Source organism: Castor canadensis, chromosome 5 (assembly GCF_047511655.1).
Source record: "Castor canadensis chromosome 5, mCasCan1.hap1v2, whole genome shotgun sequence".
NCBI classification, from domain to species: Eukaryota; Metazoa; Chordata; class Mammalia; order Rodentia; family Castoridae; genus Castor; species Castor canadensis.
Genome location: NC_133390.1, coordinates 81,034,961 through 81,059,455, shown reverse-complemented (window position 1 = coordinate 81,059,455; position 24,495 = coordinate 81,034,961). Strand labels below are relative to the sequence as shown.

At 37.9% G+C, this 24,495-nt stretch overlaps 1 protein-coding gene across 5 annotated transcripts in view; it reads left to right on the top strand.

The window, feature by feature from the left end:
- Positions 1 to 24,495, top strand: part of Tprg1 (tumor protein p63 regulated 1) — a 170,392-nt gene that overhangs the window by 90,172 nt on the left and 55,725 nt on the right. For all 5 annotated transcript variants that reach the window (XM_074073549.1, XM_074073550.1, XM_074073551.1 and 2 more), the window contains exon 4: positions 14,015 to 14,191. In XM_074073549.1, coding sequence (XP_073929650.1) covers positions 14,015 to 14,191 — 177 coding nt within the window. The remainder of the gene's footprint in view (positions 1 to 14,014; positions 14,192 to 24,495) is intronic.

Below are 24,495 nucleotides of genomic sequence, written 5' to 3'. Positions count from 1 at the left end.
ATGAAACAGGATTATCACAATGGATATTGTGATAAAGAAATAACAATTACAGCTAAAACCTGTATACACATAAATTTAGCAACTTAGATGAAATGGACCAATTTCTTAAAACACACAATCTAAAATAAGTCACTCAACATTAAACAAAAAATTTGAATAGATCTGTAACAATTAGGAAATTTAAAACCTCCCTACCCCCCAAGGAAGTTTCTAGGCCTAGATGGTTTCACCGGAAAATTCTAATAATGTTTACAGAAAAATGAGCACTAATTTACATCATAATATATTCCAGAAAATAGAAGAGAAGAAATACTTCCCAATTCATTCTGTGAAGCCAGTATAATTTTATATCAAAACCAGCCAAAGATAATATAAAAATAAGATTACAGTCCAATATTACTCATGAATATTGATGCAAAAATTCTTAAAATAATAGCAAATAGGATTCAGCAATATATGAAAGAGAGTTATGTACTATGACCAAATGGATTATTCTAGCAAGGAAAGGCTGGAATATTGAAAACTCAATCAATATAATCCAACATGAAAGCATTCTGAAGAAGAAAAATCACATGACCACATAAATTGATGCAGAGAAAATATTTGACAAAATTAAATGTCACTTCATGATAATAACTCTCAGAAAAATAATAGAGGGAAACTTTCTTCTTTGTGATAAAGAACATGTGCATAAAACTTAGAGGTAGCACAATACTGTTGAGAAATGTCTAAGGCTTTCTGCCTAAGATTTGGAACAAGAAAGGGTACTTATTTCCATACTGTCACTTCACATACTACTGGAAGTTTTAGCCAGCACAGTAAGGAATAAAAGGAAATAGAAAGTATATGAAAACAGTAAATCCTGTCCCTCTTTGTATATGAAATGACAGTCTATGTAAAGAATTCCAAGATACCAAAGAATTCTAATATATAAAAGCAAACCCTTTGAGAAATAATAAGAGTTTTTAGCAAAGTTGCAAGACGTAAGAGCAGCATATATAAATCAGCATATAAAATCTCTATATACTAGCAATAAAATAGTGAAAGTAAAATTTAAAATGCTATAAATATAATCATGCAAAAAAAAAGAAATTCTTAGATGTAAATCTAACAAGACACATTCAAGACTTGCATGCTAAACGCTACAAGATGCTGATAAAAGAAGTCATAGGAAATCTAAATAAATGGACTGACAAACTGTGGGTTTGGAAGACTAAGCACAATAAAGATGTCAATTCTTTTCAAATTTGACATACAGGTTTAGCACAATTCCTATCAAAATCTCAGCAAGGCACTCTTGTTGGTATAAACAAGTTTTTTTCAAAGATTTTTATGGAAGACAAAGAAAGTAGAATGACTAAAACAATTTTGAAAAAAGCAGTGCTCCTCAACAGCAAACCCTTATTTGCTACTGTGGAACTTCATCCCTTGCTCATAGCTCATTGGACAGATAGACTAACTCTTTAGCCTGCATTTGAACCAAAAGGACAGCTTACATGCATGATTTGAACTAAATCAGGGGGAACAGAATTCCTCTCTTGAGAATTTGAACTGGGATATACAGAGGTTTGTAAGCTCTATGAGAGTGAATCTGAAAATTCATTTAAAGCCAGGAATAAGGAAACAAAGGACATAGGCAAGATGGAAACAAAGTATAAAAATTACAAGGAAGAGGAGAACTCTAGTCAAGAAGACACAGATGAAATGTATGGATAGGTACAGAAATCTTGATAGAGATGGCCCCTGAAAGGGTAGCTTTTGTTTCTTGTGACTTTCCAGGTTCCATGGAGCCCTGCTGTGCTATGGCTCCTCTTCTTAGATTTCAGTGGGATTCCTCCAAGTATTTTTATAGAATATCCCTTCTTGTACGGTTTGCCATGTTTGGGCTTTGACTCCTATTTCCAAAGAGTTCTGAGTAACACAGTACAGTAAGCAGATTTCCCTCCCATGTTCAAAAAATAAGACAACGGAGGCGATGATATATGTACATTTGTTCTCTCCTGTTCCTCTGTTCTTCCCTCTCTGCTGCCTCCTCAATATGAGTCGTTGCTTTCCAGCCAGCCTCCTTGGCTTCTGATCAAGAAAATCCCTTAATGTGAATAATGTGAATTCAGGGGAGGAGAGAGACCCCCAGGGAGGTTGGCCTTTTGTGAGCTCCTGGTGTGTTGTAGAGGATTTGAGCTATTCTATAGCTATTCAGTAGTTCTGTGGGAGAAAGTGAAAGATAGGGTGTACCCAGATTCTTTTGTGTAGCTTTTAAAATACTCTTGCTGATAGTAGTGTGGTAGGGAGAGCAAAATTGCATGGGAGCTTAGGACAAATAAGTGGGGAAAGCAGTTTGATGGAAAGTACGAAGCCTAGGATAGGTGTCAGAAGCCTGGATTCTCGTGTTGGCTCTGTCACTTCATACTAGATCCATGTCAATTAATTGAGGCTCAGTTCTTTCATCTGTAACGTCAGGAATCATAAAGACATAATGTGAAAAATACTCACAAGTTGCAAAGAAATTATGGTTGTTCTTACCTGTGTTCTGACCTCTATTTAAATTCCTCTCTTTTCTCTTCCTCATTCCTTTTGCTTTTGAGCACTGGCTTCTTTGCTGTTTCATAACCTTGCTGCATCCTATCTCCAGGCCTTTGTAACATCTCTTCACTTTACCTAGGATTCTGTTCCCACATATATTCCATCAATTGCTCTTATCCAGGTCTCTGTACCTATGGGTTTTTTATTTTGTCTGGGTCCCTTCCCAGACTATAGGTGTCAGAAGAATAAGGGTTTGGTTTACCACTATACACTAGAGCCAGTAATCTAACAGTTTTTCAATAAATGTTTGTGAGATCAACAAGGAGAATTACTACCAGCCTATTTATCTGGAATTGTTTCTCTGAAGAAATACCTTCCTTATGCCACAAAGTGAGAAGTGCAATGTCAGATCAATAAGCTTGCCTTTGAGCTATAATCCTGAACTGTTGCACTTGCGACTTCTGACTTGGGCTCATATCTGAATGCATTGTCCAGGATATCCTAATGGACAGAGCATGACTGCTTTAATTGGTATTCTCAGTTCCAACTGTTCTGAGTCCTTATCTTCTGAGGTGGCCCACCACAGGTACCTGCAAAAGGAACTGAATATGGGATTCACGATACATAACTTAAGTCAGAATAACTCAAATATGATATGAATGTAGTGAAGATATACCCAGCTGTGCCAGGCAAATGGGGTAACAGATATGTTAATGACTACTATTTTATTATTTTTAGGAAACTGAAACACAAGTACTATGTATATATGAACATTATCATAGGCTTGAAAAGTTCCCTATTTACCTTCATCATTTGTTCATTTCTTTGTTAAATAAATGTTGCAAAAGTATTTAAAATATTTGGAAGTCATCTTCATTATCATTATATTAAAAGTCAATGATAATTGATCATTTTATGTATGCTTTGTGGTAGATTAAATTCTCTGTATGCAGTATTTCTTATCCTCACAACAACCCTGTAGGGAATATGCTATTATTATCTTCATTTTGGAGATGTGGAAGCAGAGTTTTAGAAAGGATAAGTAGTTTTGCATGGTTTTATAGCTGTTAAGAGGTAGAGTTTCATCTCCAACCCCAGGCTTATGTGATAGGAATTTAGTCACTGCTCAGGAATCTAGCATTTGAAATGTGAGATAAAGACTCATTTGTGGTTACAATAAAAGTCTTAAGAATCTTGGCAAAATTGTTGGTCAAATATAGATTGTCTTCAGGCAAGGGACATGAAGAAATTGACATTCATAATGCAGTTTATCTGTTTGGGGCCAGGTTGGGACTGTGATACAATGTGGTAAGAATCTTTAGCCTAGGAAGTCAGAGGTAGATGTAATTCCTAGAGTTTAGAGAACTTCTGATAAAGTCAGAATGGAAGAATTCATTATTAGGACTGGCAAGAACTACTTGGGAATACTCTTTTTTTATTATCATCTTATTGTTGTGCTGGGGGTACATTGTGACATTTATCAAAGTTCTTACAATATATCATAGTTGAATTCAACCCCTCTTCCTTCTCTTTTCTCCTCCCTTTCCCCCATGCCTAGAATAGTTGCCACAAGTCCCACTTTTCCATTTTCATACATGGGTACGTAGTATTTCCACCACATTCACCCTCCTACACCCTTTCTCTGTATCCTCCCCCTCTTACTGGAACCACTCCCCCAGACAGGACCTGTTTTACTTTCCTGTTCTCCATTTTTAACAAAGACATCTTTGTTTAAGACAGTTACACACCCAAACAATGTATGCACATGTGAATAAATGAATAATAAAAAAACAGCTGTACAGGGAGTTCGATTGTGACATTTCCATTTATACACATATTATAACCTGAATTGGTTCATCTCTGTTTTTCTCCTTTCTACTTTAGTCGCCTTCTTATGGTGATTTCAGCAGTTTAAAAAATTCTATGTTCATTTTTGTATAGAAAGTACATCAACTGTATTCACCTTCTTAACTTCCTTCTTTTACCCTCCCTCTCCTGTTAGAGACCTCCCCTTAGCATGACCTGTTTTTATAACATTGCTTGTATTTTTATTGAGCCTATATTCCATATATGAGGGAAAACATGCAGCCTTCGGCTTTCTGGACCTGGTTACTTCACTTATGACGATGTTCTCCAGTTCCATCCATTTACCTGCAAATGTCAAAAGTAAATCTCTAAATCTTTCAGAGCCACCTAAACATTCCACAAGAGGAAGCTTGAGGAGGGCCTATCTACATGGCTGAAAGTTCCCAGATATGAATTGAATCCCTGGACAAGCTCTGCTTGGGTCTAGGAATCTGAACATCCTGCTTCTGCATACCTTTGAGAAGGTTATAGATGCCTGGATTCCCTCTTTGCTCCCCTGAATAATAATTTTAGTGAGTGGTATCTGACTTTTTTAGGGTGATTCTATTTTCATTTACATACTATTTAAAGATATTTCAGATAAGAAATCATACTGTACATGTGGCCGTATTTTAGCAGATGCTGTATATTCTAAAAATAATGATTCTACACCACAGTATGTATCTCCTGCTCATCCTTCAAAACCCTCTTCAATCACTTTATCCCAAAATTTACTTCCTAGGTGGCTCTGTTAGTCAGATTTTTATTCCTGGGAAAAATACCTGAGAGAAACACCTGAAAGGGAAGGAAGATTTATTTTGGCTAGTGGTTTCAGGGATTTCAGTCCATAGTCCTTGGCTCCATTCATTCTAGGCCCATGGTCAGGTGGAACATAATGGTGGTGGGAGCTTGTGACTAAGGATACGTGGCATAGAGGAAGCAGAAGGGGAGGGAAAGAGCAAGTATCAGGTATCCCCTTCAAAGGCACACCGCAGTGACCTACTTCCCCAGCGAGGTTCCATCTCTTAGTCTCCTGTACCTCCCGAAGTAAGGCAACCAGCTGGGGATCACATCTTCACCATATAAGCCTGTGGGGAACATTTCATATTCAAACCATAACATTCTGCCTGTGTTCCTCAATGGATCATAGCTGTCTTATAACAGAAAATGCATTTAGTCCATCTCTAAGTGTTCTCAAAATCTTAACAGTTCCAACATTGCTCAAAAGTCTAAGTTCAAAGTCTGTTCTGAGACTTAAGGCAAACTCATAGTTGTGAGTCCCTTTGAAATCAAAATGAAACTTAACTATGTCCACGTAGTACCACTCTATGGCACGGAGTAAATTTTCCCATTCCACAAGGGAGAAATAAGAGAATAACCAGGAAGGTTCAAACCAAAGTAAGACTACAACCCAGCAAGCAAACAGTGAACCCTGTAGCTTCTTGTCTAACATCTGGATCACATGGTGTTTAATGTGAGCTCCAATGGGCTTTGCCAGTACATACCTATGTCATTGCCATATACAGCCTACATCGTCTTTCTCTCTTGGGTTGGCTCTACTCATTGCCTGCAATGTTCCTCAGCACATGTTCTCTGTTCCTGGCATCTCCAACTTACTGGCATCTCCAGTATTGCTTAGGCTTCACCCTTACAGATTTACACATCACCCTCTTAGGGGCTTCCTGTAGGGACATGGACCCTGTTGCATATCACCTGACTTCTCAGGCTTTGAAATCTGGGTGAAGCCTCCATGACCCTGTAACCTTTTCATTTTGCATGCCCTGTGATACTGTCACTGGAGGATGCATGAGCTTCCAAGTTTCCATGCAAAATCACAGGTCCTTGAGATCCACAAACATTGAAAAGCATTTCAGTATGTCTCACAATAAGAAGTCTCACAAGGTGAAAGTTTTAGCAAGGATTTATTTTAGTATAACAGGATAAAGCATAGACAGGGGTGGGGAGTGGGGGAGAGAGAAACATTTCCTATTCTCCACACAGGAAATGGAAGCAAAAATGGTGGTTCCCAACTCTTAGTTTTATAGTGGAGAGCTGGGGGAATGAATACACGTGCTCAAAGATGATGGGTCTGGGTGGCTGAGATAGCTGACAAGGAAAGGTCACCATCCCAAATCATACCCTAAATCAGAGATAACAGGATATTTTAGAACTTTTAGACATGATTATTCTTCACCCCTCCAAGGAACCTTGCAGCTTCCTAACATCTCAAAGAAGAAAGTAGAAGCAGGTAGCTCCTCTTTATCTCCCTGTTTTTGTAACTCAACATCTAAAAGGACATAAGAGTGGGCCAGCCTCTCCAGCTCTCCTTGTTCTGATATCAGAGTCTTTAAATATTGATTAAAACATAATTTCCCTGTCTCTTCATCTAGCCATCCTGCCTCAACACCAGCATCACTTGCATGACACCAAGATAACTAGCCCTACTTGGGCCTTGGCCTCTGAGTGCCTGGATGACTGAGTCCATTTCCCTAGGTGTCACTCTGGGGGCTCTCTCTTTTCCAGGGAGTCTTTTAAGTGAGTTAACATTTTACTTTAATCTGAGATGGGTGGGGTCTGGCCAATTCCTGAGGTGCTTTCTAGATATTTTTCTTGTCCTTTTATTGCAAAGTACCTGGCTTTTTTTTTTTTTTTTGGTGGTTCTAATTTCTTTAAGAGCTACACCCTCCTTATTTGAAACTTTAAATGTACTATTTTTCTGGTCAAACTGCAGGCTTTCTAAATCTTTGTTTTTTGTTGTTGTTGCTGTTGTTTTGTTTTGTTTTCTCCCAATTCTTACTATAAACCTGGTTAAAAGTAGCTAGGAATTACCATGCCACCATTCAATTGCTGGGTTGCTTTCAGATGTTTTCCAGCAGATTAATTATTCTGCCACCTTTAATCTTAGCCTCCCTCAAAATCTCAGGACTTAGAAAAAAATGTAGACAAGTTCTTTTCCAGCATATAATATGAATGGCATCCAGCCCAGTTCCCAATAGCATCATCATTTCCATTTGAAACCTTGGGAACACAGTCAGTATGTTACCAGAAAAATAACGCTGGTTATCTCAGAGCAAGTTAACCTTCTGTATTAGTCAGTTTGGGCTGCTATAACAGAATACACTGGGTAACTTAAACAACAGCTGCCTAGCTATTATAGAGTTTGAAAGTCCAAGATCAACATGCCAGTTGATTGGTTGACTTGTTCTTGGTGTGGGCTTTCTTTTTTGCCCACAGAAAGCTGTCTTCTCACTGTTCTTATATGGCAGAGAAAGAAAACTCTGATGTCTTTTCAAAAGGCATTGATCCTATTAAGTGGGCTCTGCCTTCATGACCTCATCTGGAACACAAATACCCAGTACTTGACATCTTACTGGGACTCAGTTTCCTCATCTCAGAATTTTTTGTTGAAAATTAAGAGGCATTATATGGAACCTGCCACATTACTTAATCTCAGATAAGAACCTCAATACCTAAGGTCTTATGTTATAATCCAAGAAAAATGCATGACAGAATTATTCATATGTGCATGTATATCTCAGAAACCTCAGGGCTGTTGTATATATAATATCTCAACTAAAAATTACTGCTTATTGTTCTTACTATGTTTTGAGAACTCACAGATCCCTTTGTATTCTATATGGGAAAGGAATTTTTATCACCTATAGTCAATGAGAACTATACAATAATACCCATGGTAAGACTTCCCTTGCTCAGGAGTAAAATGACTTTTGGAGGATTCATAAATGGGTATTTCTAGGTCTTTTCTGTCTTTTATGGGGATACTCCAACTGCTCTATGATAGATGCGTTTAAAGAGGTGTTAAAGAAATGAATAAATTCTCCTGAGTTCTTTCCTTATTTTCACTACAAAAAAATCGTCTATTCTTTGCAATTTGTGTGTTTCAAACACTGAGATCTTCATCAACAAGTAGGAAATGAAGTTGAAACAACCATCAAGTTTAGTTGCCTAGGGCTCCTTTTCCTCAGCATTGTGGACCAGGAACCCCAAGACCAGAATCTGCCCTTGTGGACTTAAGTTACCTTTGTGAAGACACATCAGACCTTCAGGCATCATGCTATTCTTCCTCACATAGTTTCCTTCGCATTATAGAGAGCTGTGTATTCCTTAAAAGCAGTGAGATCTTCCCAGTATTCCTAGTAACCAGACCAGAGTCTAATACATGACTGGCAGTAGGACTAAAAATAATGAATTGAAGCCAAGTTTGGAGATCTGAGAATAGGGAGTTTGTGGCTTTTGTCTGTTTGTTTTTAAGAATACTGTGTTTTCTTTGAGAGTCTCTATTTTAAACAAATTGGAGAGGCCTAGGGAAAAAGTAACCAAATGATTGAAAGAAATCTATGTGGATTTAGTTATAGGTTTTATAAGATTCTACTTAACTCAGGGTGGGGGGACTGCTTTGCTCTAATGCCATATATTTTTCATCTGCTGGTGTTTGAACAGTAAACCCAAATTGGATTCTCTTCAGGGCCTGGAACCCAGTAGGTGCTTAAGGAATATGTGTGAAATGACTGAGTCACTGTTTTCCTCCTGAGTTGTGGACTCTGGGCTACCTACATTATTGTTCTCCTCTACAAGGGCTGGGCAAGTTAGGAGGTAGGAGGTGTATATGAAGACTGATTTGTGAATCACGGATAGTCACTCTATTCAACACAAGGGAAGATAAATTTATTAAGTGATGAGAGAGAGAGAGAGAGAGAGAGAGAGAGAGAATCTTTCTTGGAAGATCATTTCTAAACCACAAAATGATTTGACATAGTCTTAAAAGAGCAACTAAAAATATTGCTGGGTGTGAGGCTGGGGCTGGGTGGAAGGAGTCTGGACAGCTGGATGATTTGGTCCCTGGAAACTTGCAGAATAGGGCCAGCCTGTCATTGTTAGTTCGCTGTTGCCCTCTGCTGGTGAATCTGTTGTCATCCCATGAAACTGCCGATTCACAGAGCTGGGGGTGAAGGATCTGGGGAGGATCGAGTCTCCTTCCTCTCACAAATGGCAGTGATGCTGGAGCTGAGGCACAGTGGTGCAAGAAGTGATACTCGGGAAGACTGGCTCTCATAATAGAGGGGATGTGTCTTATGCTTCTAATTTTTCATTCCATGAACTGATCGTTGGGCGAGACCTTGCTCTCTTCTGGGCTCTGTAATAGGCACAGTGAAGTGTTGCAGATATGAATGAGGCATGATTCTGTGCTAGAGGGGTTCCCACTTAATGTGTGTGGAGGGGAAGGGTATTAAAGAAATCACGGTAATACAGAGAAAATTGTGACTAGGGCCATTACAGAGGCACTGAAAAAGGCTGGTGTATATTTAAAGGAAGAAAGATGAAATTTACCTGGGGATAAGGTGAGGGCAAGGGTCCATGAAATAAATAGCATTTAAGCTGGGAACTTAGAGGATAGGTAGCATTTTTATTTTTAAAAATATATATTTTATCATAAAGGTGGAATATTTTTATTATAAACTAAAACTGGCAAATAAAAGCACAAAATGAAAGAAAGTCAATTGAAATTTTACCACTCAGAAATAATCAATGTTAAAATTTTGATGTGTGCATTATTTTGCTGTTGTTACAAAATTGGAACTATACTGTAGATAGCATATGTATCCTACACTTTCTATTGTGGCATAAACATTTCCCAAATGTTACTGATTATTTTTTTAAATGTGCTGTTTTATGAGGGAGTATTTCAATGTGTAAAACCAAGGATCAAACTCTTTAAGCATCATGAGCCAAGGCTTATAGGTTTTATAGAGGAAGGACTGTTCATTCTTTATGAAATCATTTCAGAAAAATTTTTTGGACACCTACAGCCTTGGAGACACAGTGCTAAGATCTGAATATTTCTTCACAGAATATGTAGTGTAGGAGAGGAGACAGACATAAATTACATAATCATAGAAATAAGTATACAACTTTAATCTGGGATAAGTACCATGAAAGAGAGAGGCTATGAAAGTAGCATGTGAGGGGCTTCTAAGTGGATCTTAGAAAAATAGTCACAGAGTTGTGGGAGATATGCTGGAGGCAGGAATAATGGAGTTCAGCTGGATAGGTGTTAACTAGGTGAAGAAGATCAGACTATTGCCAACAAAGGGGATGTCATATACAAAAGCCCTTAAACTGGAGGAGGCATGGTAAAAAACAAAATTGAAATAAGATTAGGGAGAATAGAATGGAGAGACTGGCTTGAGATAAGGTTGAAGAAGTAGGAGGGGCCTGATCCTGAAAAGCCTTTTAGACCAGTTTAAGGGTTTCTGTCAAACTGTTGAAATGTTTTAAGACACAGAGGACAAGTGAAGAGCAGATTAATTTTCTCAAAAGAACATCCTCCTTGTAGTAGGGTATAGAGGCTGGGAGATAGCAAGAGTAGACATAGGTAAAGCAAGTTCAGGGGGAGAGCATCCCAGGACTAGTGAGGAGATGATTGCAATAGTGTACGTGGGAGATAATAGAAGATTGGGCCAGGGTGGAAGTGATGGAGATGTAGAGAAGTGGATGGTTTTAAGACACATTTTGGGAGTAAGTGGTTAGAAATTGGCCTGGAAGTTGAGGAAATGTTACAACTAAAACATGACTCAAAGTCTAGCTTGCGAAACTGAACAGAGGTAAGGTTCTTTCCTAAGACAGGGAACACTGAAAGAGGACAAGATTGTGAAGTGGCTGGGTGGGGGGGGGAGGACATTTACTAGAGAGAACAATCCCAGGAATGATATGTATCATCACACCTCCTTGCAGAAGTGAGTTTAATAACATTGACACACCACACTAAAGGACCCTCTTTTTGGAGGTGGTGATACTGAGGAGAAAGCAAACACGATACCTAGATTTGATGTCTCAATAGAGCTGGTCCCTGCACTACTGCTTGCTATGTGTAAAACACTGGGAAAATCATTTTACATGTGTGTGCAATTTATCTTCCTTGTCTTTAAAATGAGAGTAGTCACATTTAGTCTACAGGGTTATTGTAAGCATTAAATGAGAGCACTGATATCCAAGGACTTTGTAAACCTCCATGAGCTGTACAAACTCAATTCATTATTGTTACTCATAGTTTAATATTTGTTGTTACTATTGCCATCTGAACTTCAAGGAGATTAACATCAGGAAAGTATAATCCAATGTTTTCTCCATTAGTACTTCAAGAAAAGAAGATGTGATTGAAGTCAAAATAAATAAATATACCACCCAGAAGCTGGAGATGGTGGCTCCAAACTATTTATAAGCCTGTATGTTTACTTGAATTCAGACATTCCCAACATGCAAATTATGCAGAGTCTGTGTCAGAGCAGAGCACTCTGTGTTCCTAAAAAGAATTCTCCTTTTTCCCGGAATCCTTTACCTTTTAAAATAAATCTCATTATGGAGTGCTGACATTTTCAGAAAAACCATTCAACCAAAAGCTACAATTTTTTTCAGAATAAAAACAAGTCTGGTTTATTAGGCAGCAGCTTATAACGTACTGCTAAGTAGATACAATCTATTTCGAGAACTTTATGTAGATATCTGATAAGACATTTCAGAGTCCCAGTCTCTGACTAAGACCGAGAGTGTTAAGCCAACTATCAAGAATTCTGTTTCTCAGTGGAGTAGGAGTTGAATATTGCTGTGTGTTAGAGTGGGTGGAAACCATAGAGCCAAGATTTAACCAGATCTCTTGGATTCTATGCTGTTTCTTTCCACTGAATACTAACTTTGGTGTCATATCCTAGCAGAATTATTTTGTATGTGATCTTCTACAAAAGGCTGTGAGTAGATGTAGAGCTAATAAATATAAAAAATGCAATGGCTGGTGTATACTAGGACCTGTCAATCTCATCCGTCTATCATTCCTTCTTTTCTTTTCCCTTCTTCATCTCCATTTTCCTCTCTTTCATGTTTCTTCCTTTCCTCCTCCCATCGATTCAACACCTAATTTTGCCTTGCCTATCTTTTGACTACAAGAGGAGTGGCATATATTTGAGTGACCTGAAGTCACATAGTGACCTAAGTCCTTCTTGGTAATAATTATAGCTAATTTTAGAGCCCTACCTGAGAATCATATCCCTTAATCTTCTCCCCAACCTTAAGAAGTGAGTATAATATCATCTGCATTTCACAGATAAGTAACCTGAGACATAGAAAGTTTAAAAGTCCAATCTTATAGAGTTGTAGGTGGTAGAGCTGGAAGTTTCTACCCACACTGTCGCCATACCATCCAAAAGCCTCCAAAATGATTATAACTGCCATTCACTTATTCACTTGGACTGTATTTATTTAGTGTAGGCACATACAACATACACACACACACACACACACACACACACACACACACACCCTTTCTTACACACAGGATTTGTACTCAGTCCCACCTTCTGTACCAGTGTCTATTCTGTTTGGTCAGTGCCCACATAGCATCCATTGTGAACGTTTTAAATATCATTCCTTCTTATAAACGATGACAAACCCATGCCCAAAGGAGAAAACATCAGGATGCTTTCAGAGAGTATAATAAGGGGCCAGATTTATAGAGGGGTTTAATAAATCTTCTTTGAATGAGGCGTTTGAGCCATGACTTTAATGTTGAGTGTTCTCAGCTTTCTGTGAGATAGTCCTAGGTAGAAGCTAGAACATATTGAGAACTGTAGTTTGTGTTAGCGACCTTGGACACAAACCTCACTCAAGAGATGCTATTTAAAATGGTGAGCAGGGAAGAATCATCATTCAGTTTGTATTTTAAGAATTGCATGTGTGGTTACTGGGGGAAAATGGTTGGGTACAGGGTGCTCATAGCATTTGCAAATTATATTGATTCTATATGGTGAGAAATCAGACATGAATTGGTCACCAATTAACCTTTTCAGTTTTTTGTACAAAACATGTACTGAAACAATTCTAGTAAGTCATAAAGTCCTATATCCTGAGGGGTCTAGTATATAGAAAGGAAAAGTGTTTTAGCATCAGTGGAATTACAGAACAAGCTCACTTTTAATCAGAAACCATTGTTCTCAATGTTTTCTGTTTTCTCTCAGAGGAATTATTAACTTTTAATCAGAATTTTCCATGTATGCCTGGAGGGCTCTCACTTCTGACACAAATCAAATGAGTAAACACTTATCTACTATCTATTTTGCCTTTGGTTCCTAAGAATTCCACATCATTCATTTGGCTATATTTTTATCAGAAGGATATAGTAGCTTTAAATAGTGCTGGTTTGCATTAAGTCTATGTTTTATCTCCAGCTAGTAATGTGACTTTTGGAGATTAGCATAAGTTAATCATTAGTGAGTAAATTTAGAACAAAGATGTTTTTGTGTCCTTCATGGAAGATATGCTCCTAGAGAATAGGGAAGATGTGAAAAAGTAGGAATGAGTTGAAAGCCAACATGATGTAAACTTGGTATTTCTCTACTGGATTCTGTCATGAGCTCTGTGGTGGTAAAACATTTCCTGACATCCTCCTCCTTCCCTCCTCTCTTAATCTTGGGATCAAAGTGGGAGAGGACGGGTGGCATTAGGTATTTCTCAGTTTCCCTTGCTTCTGAGGTGATCATTCCTCACTGTTTTCTGCCTCAGATGTTTCACGGAATGCATATCTTTACCTTGGGGAAACAATGTCATCAATCTTTCTTCTCTGTGATGACACCCACAGGATAGACCACTGGAACAATGAGAAGGAGAAGATTTTGCTGCTTACAGATAAGACTCTCTTAATCTGCAAATATGACTTCATCATGCTCAGCTGTGTGCAGATGCAGCGGATTCCCCTGAGTGCTGTCTGTCGCATCTGCCTGGGCAACTTTACCTTCCCTGGGATGTCACTGGACAAGTGAGTATGATGCCTTAGACTTGGAGAATGGCTCAGTAGGAGTGAGGCACACAGAGAAATCAGTAACAAAGTCAGTTGGGTATGGTATGCTGGGAGAACTCAGTGGGACAGTGAAGATCTACAGTGAAACACATCAAACTACTGAGTTCATACTCTATGTCAAGCACCAACTATAAAACTTTAAGTAAATTTTGTACTTTTATTTAAGAACTTGACATGTGACTAGTAAGTATAAGATGAGAGGAGCTGTGAGAACAAAGAGGAAATGTTCTTGACACAATTCATATGGCAGATATTTAGAGAAGTTTTACAGGAAAAATACGTGAGCCAATATTTATGGTCAAGGAGGAGTTATCCAGGGAAGAAGAACTAAAGTTGAATAGCATTCCAAGCAAAAAGAACAACACATCCAAAAGAGTGGAGCTGGAAAAACATGTGCTAATTGTTCTGTAAAGCCTAGTGGTAGAAGCCAAGATGGCTCACAGCTCTGTAAGTCTGTTTGGAATCTTCTTGGGAAGCTTAGAGGAAGTGGAAGTCAACTGTGTCAGAGATGTTGACAGTGAAGGAACTGAGTGAGGGCTGCTAAGGATTGTTGAAGTGGGTAAGTCCTGCTATGAGCTTTGAAAAAAATGCATTTCCTAAATGTTTTAAGCCAGAAAGACCACCATGTTCCTCTAAGACTGAGTGTAAGCTCTTCCTGTTGAACTGTGAGCTCCTTGGAGGCAGATGCCATTTTTGTTGTGATTTAATTAAGCACCTGGCATTGGGCCTGGTACATAGAGAGAACTGAGAAATCTTTTTAAGATATAAAAAAGCACAGCTTGAACAAGTGATTGATTTTCCTTAAAAAACTTACCATATTAAAGATCTATTTTTTCAAACTTACTCTTTTCTTGGATGCAAGAAGTGATTAATTCCTTAATTCATTTAGCTATATTAACTCTTAAAAGTGTTAGATTTTTAAGTGATATATATATATATTTATATATATATATATATATATATATACATTGTAACAATGTATTTAAATATTATAAAAACATTTATTTTTAAGACTTCTCTTTTCTACTCCAGACCCTTAGTTCAGCATTGTCTCCACAGGTAATAGCAGTTTCTTGTCTACTTTTAATGAAATGCTGTATAAATATAGAAGAATGAAGATGTCTCTGTGTATATATGCAAATGTTTACCCACATTTTAAAGTACACATCTATACACATACTTATTACAAATTATTTTACTCAATAGGAGCGCAAGTCATAAACCACCCTGTTTCATGATATATATTCAATGACATACTTCAGAGATGAATTATATGATTATCTACAGATCAATTTCAGTCTTTAATACTGCACAATAACACATTTTAAGTCTATTACATTTATGTATCCCCTCCCTGATTGGTATTTATTTTACCTTTGCTATTAACAACAAAGTTGCTATAAATATTTGTGCATACAAGACTTTGTATAAATGTGTAAATGCATCTGTAATATGGATTTCCAGAAGTGGAATTATTAGGGTAAAGTCATGTGAATAACTGAGAGAGATTGTCAAACTGTCTTCCACATAGAGCATACTAATTGATGCTCTCATAAAGCTTAAGAGTATCCTTTGATGCATACTCTAACCAGTAGTGTGTATTATAAAACTTTCTTCCTTTACCATGAGATAGATTAAAGAAAAGTATTTTAGGGATGAACATGGTGGTATATGCCTGAAATTTGAGCTATGCAGGAGGCAGAGATTGGAGGATCACATTTGAGTCCAGTCCTTGCAAAAAAGTTAGTGAGAGAGACACTATCTCAAAAAAACCAAGCTGGGCATATTGCAATGCACCTAAAATCCCACCTACTCAGGAGGCAAAAGGATGTTGGTCTTAGATACAATCCAGGAAAAAGTATGAAATCCTATATGAAAAATAAACTAAAGCAAAAAAAGCTAGAGATGTGAGTTAAGTGGTAGAGCACCTAGCTAGCAAGTGCAAGGCCTTGAGCTCCAACTCCAGTACTGCAAAGAAAAAGTATCTTATTTTTTGGTTTAATTTACACCACTAGAACCTGAAAGAAGTTGAGCATGTTTTTCTTCAGTTAGCAAGTATTTTTTTTTTTTTTACTTTTCTGTATACTGTCTTTTTAAACCATAGCCCATATATTTTTTTCTATAGGGATATTGGATTTTTCTATTGATTTTTAAGCACTTCATCTTTTTCTGCCATTTATATTGGCTCATTTACTCTCGCAATGCTACTTTTACGGGCTTTAATGTTAAATGTTTCCCTAATAGAAACTTGTTTACCTAAAGTCACTTTCCTCATCTTTGTTTCCTGCTTGTGCGTTGTTTCTGTAAAACTTGCCTGTAGTGGTCGTTATTGGTAACTTTAAGTGCACTTACTTGAATAATTCTTCCTCTTGATGTGCTCTGGTAAGTTGTGTACATTAAGCCTCTACTTTGAAAGATGACAAATCTGCATATTTCTACTATTTCTCAATTCTCCTGTCCTTTGCCCCCCTTCTTTCATTAGTTTTACCAAATGTCGTTTTTATGGAACATTTGATTTAAGTTCCTATGAGGTATCCAATTATTACCACTGGGAGTTGATGTAATTCCAGCCCTCCTAATTAACCTGTGTGGCTTGATCCAGATTTGCATTCTGTGGTTAGAGTGAGAACGCCTGTGCCAGCAGCTGGCATGCTATTAGATGTTAAAGGGCTTTCTCTGTGCACCCAGGGTGTGATGAAGGGGCGGTTGTTTGTGTATGGCTCAGGGATTTTTAGCAAGCCTTTAAATTAGAATACCAGATTAGCAGTAGTAGGGTCTTGGGTTCCAGTCCTAATTTTACAGCTATTAATTTTGTTTCCTCGTCTATTAAAAGGTGACAGTAATAGTCATTCTGCTTCATTAACAGTCTTAGTGTTAGATTCTGATAACATAGCATGAAAGCACTTTGTAATAGATACTAGGTGTTAACAAGTTTTGATTTTCTCCCAGATTAAAGCTTTTGTTAACATGGAAGTAAGTAGATTAATATGATTGTTATCTTTGCTCCCAACCGAGTTGGTCCTTCTCAGGCATTAAGTCACCCATATAAGGTCACAGGTAAGGTAGCAGCAGGCAGAGAAAAGAGTAGGAGGCAAGGGAAAATCAACTGCTAAATAACTACAAACCAAACTCAGAGAATAGCCTGGGCAGAGTCTGAGCAAGTTCCCTCATTAAAAGAAAGTGCAATGATTTAACATTGGTATATATGGGCTGAGGTCGTAATGCTGACATTGTTTGTCAGCTGCCTTTGCCACACTTGTGCCGTATGACCTTCAACACTCTGCACTTTATAGATAAGAAAAATGAGACTAAAAGAGGTTGTCAGATTTCAGTACCATAAGCTATTGAGTGTTAGAGCTGGCTCTCAAAACATTTTTTTTGTTATTGTTACTTTTTTTGTGTGTTAGTACTAGGCTTTGAACTCAGGGCCTTATACTTTGCTAGACAGGCACTCTACCACTTGAGCCATGTACCTAATCCTTTTTTGCCTCAGTTATATTTCAGGTAGGCCCTTGTGTTTTTACCTGGGGCCAGCTTTGGACTGTGATCCTCCTACCTATGCCTTCTGTGTAGCTGGGACCACCGTAGCTCTAGGTGGAGATAACCTCTCCTTTGCAGAACTTCAGCTTCTCGTAGGCCATGAAGAAGACTGTCTGAACTTAGCAGAACATGTGCCAACATATCCCAAGTCCTGTTCTCACAAAACAGTTGTTTTGTTTATTCAGCTTGCCTTTGGCTTAATGTGAAGGGAAGGGTGATGGCAAGAGACACAACTAAAGGCTATGGATCATTTATTTGTGAGATGAAGGCATACAGATTCTTTTTAGGTTAGAACATTCACCAGAGACAAACCAGGAAATAGTAAAAGACTTGGCTTATCCTCCAGGCTAATGAGTTGTTAGTACATCTCTTTTATTATCATTCCTTATCTGAGGTGAGAATCCTAAATCTAATTTGTCTCATAATTAGATGAATTCCCATATTTTAATTAAAGACTATTTTCTATGGTCCTATTGTGTTTATAACCTCTCAGAAAAGAAGAAGGAAGGTACGACTCGGTTTCCATGTGAATGAACCATAAGAGTAAAGCTATGACTAATCTTAACCACATCATTTCCTTGCTGTTTGAATTTGGACAAATCACTTTAACTATTTTTTTTCAGACAGGGCTTCACTATGAAGCCCAGACTGGCCTAGAACTTGTAATTTTCCTGTCTCAGCCTCCAAGTACTGAGTGCTGGGATTATAGGTGTGTACTACCACACCCAATATCCCTCTAATTCTTATGGGTCTCAATTCACAACCTATAAATTATCAATAATAAAATCCTTACCAGGCCTAACTCATAAGGTTACTGTAGATTTAAATGATGAATGTGAAAGTGTTTTATAAATTGTAAAGTACTAAAAAACGTTTTCATTTAAGGAAATAAACTTATATTGACTTTTCACCTCTAAAAAAATATGCTCATAATAAGGGCAAGATTCTGAGTGGTCAAATGACTTATCCAGTAGCGGAAATAGAAGGTTTTAGGATCTAAACATGAGACTCTCATTTCTAGTCCTTCTCTTTGTCATGCGTCCAATTCTTTTGTGTCCTCAAATGCACTGTAATTTTTGAGGGTAAATGAGACCCTTTCTTTAGCTCAGTTCCCTTTCGAACTCAGTAACAAGGAGGTAGAATGTAAAGAGCAGATTCTGAAGGCAGGCCACTGTAAGTCAGTCTCAGATCTGCCTCCAGATAAGCTGAACCAAGTTACTTAACCATCCATTCCTCAGTTTCCTCATTTGTGACCTGGGGGTGAGAAGCATTAGTGTCTCTCTTGGGTTTGTGTTGAGGAGTCAATGAGATAACACATGTCCAATGTTTTGAATAATATGGTAAGCAGGAAGCAAAAGTAGTATGTAGTAAATTTGACAGAAAGACGCTGGTTTCAGATTCAGGGACCTGGGTCCTAGGTCCTGACATAACTTTCTTCTCTTTGCTTAATCTTGTTTTGCTAAATTTATAGTTTCTAGAGTATTTTCTTTCTTTCTATGTTTCTTTGTGGGGAACAGGATTAGTGTAGCAATTTTCCAAAAGCCATTCATCTGAGATAACTAAATGATTTCACCTAATCAATTTTTCCTGTGAAAAATATCTCTAAAGATGTTTTCTACTGGAAAATATTGTTGCTGTCACATTGATATGCCAACAGAAGCTGAGCAGGGAGGTCAGACCAAGAAATGTCTTCTTGCAAGAGCAAGCATTATACATATATCTCTTTGTGCTGTTTACATGTGCATTCTGCAAACTATAAGGGATTCACTATGCTGAAGAATTGAGGCCCAGAAAACTGCTTGCAGTGGCCTTCATCCATCTTGTTTGTGGAGATGCTCGTGAACACTGAGAACATCATCTGTCCCCTGGTGACTTAGGGTCAGCAAATGGAGGGGGGGCGGAGGCACCCTGGACATTATTCTGTAATCTCAGCTGTTTTCCCATGAATCTGAAGGCCAGGGGGCTTCTCCGTACCCTCAGAGTTCTAACTTGGTGTCTGTTCCTCAGATGAGAGCTTCAAATGGCCTCTGCTCTGGGTGAAATCAGCTCGTGGCCAGGCTGATTCTGCTGGCTTCGCGTCTCTCAGTGCATTCTAATCACTGTTCTAAGTGTGGTTCTGCGGAACACCTTGTAAAATATTTTCCTATTGCTCCTGCAACATCTCCTGTCTAGACAATCTAATTATGAGCGCAGAGCAAATAGCTGAAGTGTATGCCACCCCCAAAGGTTGCATAACTCCCGGCGTGAGGCTGGGAAGACATGCAAAGGAGGTGCAAGTAGTGTTGGTTACTTTTTGTTCACCTGACCAGAAAATTGAGTGTGCCAAAAGAATCTGGATAACTTTTAATTAAGAAGAAGTGATCTGGTGGAATCTGCATTTTGATGTTTTTTCAAACTTGGAGGATTTAAAGGTATCAATGTATTTCCCTACAATTGCATCTTTTTCAGAGATGGGTTGTGGTCTTTGCTTTTAAAAAGTTGATTAATAATCTTCCTTCCCAGCAATATTTTGAAAATAAAAAGCAGTTCTCTAAATATATGTTCTTTCCAACTAGTATTCAGTGAGTCTTGCCTGAGTCCTGGTCATGTGGCATGCCCTGAGCAAGGACTTTGCCACTGAAATGTTCACAGTCTCACAGAGAGGCAGATGTATGCATGCACACACTTTAGTCCAAACCAGATTAAGGCTCTAGCAGAAAGCCAAATTGTCCTGGGCATAGTAGAGGGATGAGAAAGTCTTATGGAGGAGGTAGAATTTAAGTAGGTTGTTATAGGATGAGTAGAATTTGGGAAGACAAAGAGGAATAAGACACTCCCAGTATAAGTAGACAAACTCTGAACTAGTGTGATCTTGTCAAGTCTCCCAAGTGGCTGAAGCCCAGCTGTTGGAAAGGTATGGTGGGAGTTTCTGAATGGTCTTTAAATGATAGTATGAGGAGTTTCATGGTTTAGTCATATTAGGACACAAGGTGTTGAAGGTTTGGGAGGGAGGAATCTGAAACAATTGGTTTTTGCTTTAGGGAGCAAGAGTGGTAACGGTATAAGAGATGGTTTGGAGAACAAAGAAACCAGAGAAAGGGCTAGCTAGGAAAGAGATTCTGTGACAGTAGAGGTGGAAAATTATAAAGATTTAATTGGGCCAGTGTGTGAGAGAAGGTTGGCATGGATGTGAGACTTGGCAGAAATAGAATCTCTGGCATGAGACTTCTGAATTGGATTGTCATGGTATAGGGGAAGAAGGAAGGAGGGTCAGACCAGAGTCTGCCTACAAATGGAGGATGCACTTCATGTTTATTATTTGGGATACCTGAAAGGCTATAGGAATAGGTGAAGTTGAGATAAACTGTTCATTCAACTGACAGTTATTGAACCCTTGTCCTGTGCCAGATGTTGCGTTGGGCATTGTGACTCTATTGTGATGAAAGAGCCAGAGTTTTTGTCCTCATGGAGCTTATAATCAAGGGAAAAAGTAGACAATTATCAAGTAATCATACTGATAAGAATAAAATTACAATAGTGCCCAGTCCTTTGAAAGAGAAGCTGTTTGAATTCATCTATAGGTATGTTATGACTTATCTAAAAACTTGGTTGAGTAAACAACAAATATACCTAGCTACTCAGGAAGCAGAGATCAGGAGGATTGTGGTTCTAAGACAGCCTAAGCAAATAGTTCATGAGACCCTATCTCTAAAAAACCCATCACAAAAATGGGCTAGTGGAGTGGTTCAAAGTGTAGGCACTGAGATCAAACTCTAGCACCACAAAAAAAAATCAACAACAACAACAAAAACAGACATAATGTTCCTCTGTTTTGGGGTCAGGAATATCAATATGACTTAGCTGGGGACTGGGTGATCTCTGCCACACTCTGTTTTCTAGAGGCAAATCAGTAACCCAGGCCATATTCAAGGGCAAGCTATTGAACAGTGAAATGAAGATAAAGAAATTAGGTTCCCATTTTAGAGGGAGCCGTCCACATCCAGGATGCCAGAACTATTCTTGCTGGTATTTTTTGTTTTTTGGTGGTATGGAGGTTTGAATTCAGGGCTTCCTTTTGCTAGGCAGACACTCTACCCTCTTGAGCTATGCCTACAGTGTAGGATATCAGAGCTTTTATTACAGGATTTTGACCTAAATTGTAGAATAATAAGGAAAAGCTTCTTTGAGGAAAGACTCCTGGTTCTGGGATTAGAAGGACCAGAAGTTAAAGCAAAGGGTGTTATACAGAGAATGTGTTCCAAGAGAGGGGAGAACATGTGCAAAGGAAGGAGGAAGCCTGAACATCTAGGGAACTGTAAATGTCAATGTGACTTGGGTCTGTTGAACACAAGGACTCAAAGGACACATGTACAGATGAGTTTTATATTTAGGTGTTGATAAACTGTAGCCATTTTGAAAGAGTTCAAATAATTCTTTATTTATTGTTTGTATCATCATTCAGCAGAGTGAAGAGGTTCACAGTTAAAACTAGTTGGAAAACACCTGCCACAAACTATGGGACTGCTGAGAAATGGGTCTGATTCAGTGTATAAAATGAATAAAATTGCCCACTTATCTCTTAACGTAATTACTTATTGTGTAATGAGATAATGTCCATAAATCACCCTGGGTTTCTTAGGGAAAAGTATTATATAAACAGAGGGCTTTATCTGTGATGATGGAGAGATTTGAAGGATTAAAATCAGAAGGGTGTCTTGATGCTATGGCATTTATTCCATGCTATGAGATCTGTGGAGTTTGCTTGAGTTCTGAGAAGTGTTTCAGTTTAATAAGTGGAAGCAGCAGAATATTGTTGGTGACTGGAATGGAGGCAACAGAATATTGTTGGTGATTGTAATGGGTGTTGGCATGGAGAAGTAGGCGGGGATTGGAAAGTGCATCTTTTTAGCTCATTCACTCATAAAGAGCATATACCCTTGTTAATCCTAGTTAAATGAGGGCAACTACTTAGAAACACAGTATGGGGTTTCAACTTCTGGTTTGGAAATAAAATCTGAATGCTTGTCTGAATTTTTCTTCCAATGTATTATGTTACTTCTTCCCCTAGAGACATAATTTACTCCCTTGTAACGTGAGTTGGGTTAAATTAGATGGCAAAGTCTTTGTCATGTCTTGGGTCAATGGTTAATCAAGATTTTAGAAGCTCATTTCTAGTTTTGGTTCTATGAAATTAGAAGTTAAGAATTCTGTGTCAGTGGACAAGGAGTACTGTGACCAGTGACAGTTTTACTTTGTGAATCTTTAATATTTATAGCAGAATTAGTGTATTTGTGCATTAATTTTGCAGCACTAAGGGAAGGATAGACTAGGAGAAGGGAACATAAAGCTAGAGTTTGTGTTTGATGTATTTTTCCAGGTTTAACTGACAAATTGTTCTTTCTCTGCTTTTTCATTCTCCTGCTCTTCTCCTTAGTCTTAATCCCCAGATGCACTCACACTTATATATTTTTTTATAATTCCTGTTTTCAGTCTACTAAAAATACATAGCATTTAGCTAAGCATGGTGGCACACACATCTATAAGTCCAAAACTGGGGAGTTAGGGGCAAGAGGATTGTCACCTGGCTACATAGCAAGAGCCTCTCTCAAAATACAAACAAACAAATCAACGACAACATTATAGCAAGATATGGAGTAGGTTAAATTTTTCTTCATTTAGGTGTATATTCCATTGCTCCATCTAATGGTGTGTTTACCTCATCAGTGAAGATATATTTTTAAAACTTAAATCAAAGCAATTCCATTGAGAGAAAGATAAGGTGAGAGATTATTGAATAAAATTCGTGTAGCTGTCTTTCCTAAGGAGTAACTCCCTGATTTCTTGTTCTCTTTTCCCAAATACTTTTCGATGAACAGTATAAAGTGGCACAATATTTTGTTCCTGAAAATTAATCACTATTTAAAGAAAATTTTTTCAGTCTATAGGATTCAGGAGAAGAAGTCCTGAAAGCAACTGAAATCCAAGAAATATGGTAAACAGTGCTAAATTACCTAATAGGTAGAAAAGCATAGGTATAAGATAATAACAAAACATGCCACCAAAAATGATAAAAATTTAAAGTATTTATAAAAATTTTTGGAATCTATCAATCCAGAAAGTATCAATTTTATTTATTTATTGCTTTGGTGGGACTGGGGTTTGAATTTAGGGCTTCATGCTTGCAAAGCAGGCTCTTTACCATTTGAGCCACACCTCAAGCCCCCAATACTTAATTTTTGAATCCATGAAAGTCTTCTGCTTTGTGATTTACTTTTTTATTTAATATTTTGATATGTGCATGAGTAGAGAAGACGGCCATAATCTTGACAGGGTTTAGGTTTCTAAACTCTTAATATGACTGTCAAAATAAGTGAATAATGGAACTAGTAGTAAGGTGTGTCCTGTCTTCTGAAGAGTGGCATCAGGCTAAAGAGGAATGATATGATTGGCCCATCTTCTCATTCCACTTAGGCAAGAAACAAGTTGTGCCTTCTTTATAGAGTGTTTTTAGGCAAAAATAAAAAATCCAATTTTTTTCCCCACTTTTTCCTTCTATTTTAAATTCTTGAAAATTCAGTCTTTACAACTTTAAATTCACCATTACAGTAGAATTTTAAGTACTAAATACTAAAGGCAACATTTTCTCATCTTCCCTTCTGACATTGGGGTGGCTATATACCGAACCAAAACACTAAGTATCTATCTCCCTTGGGCTGTCTTGAACCTAAGTCTGTCCATTTGAC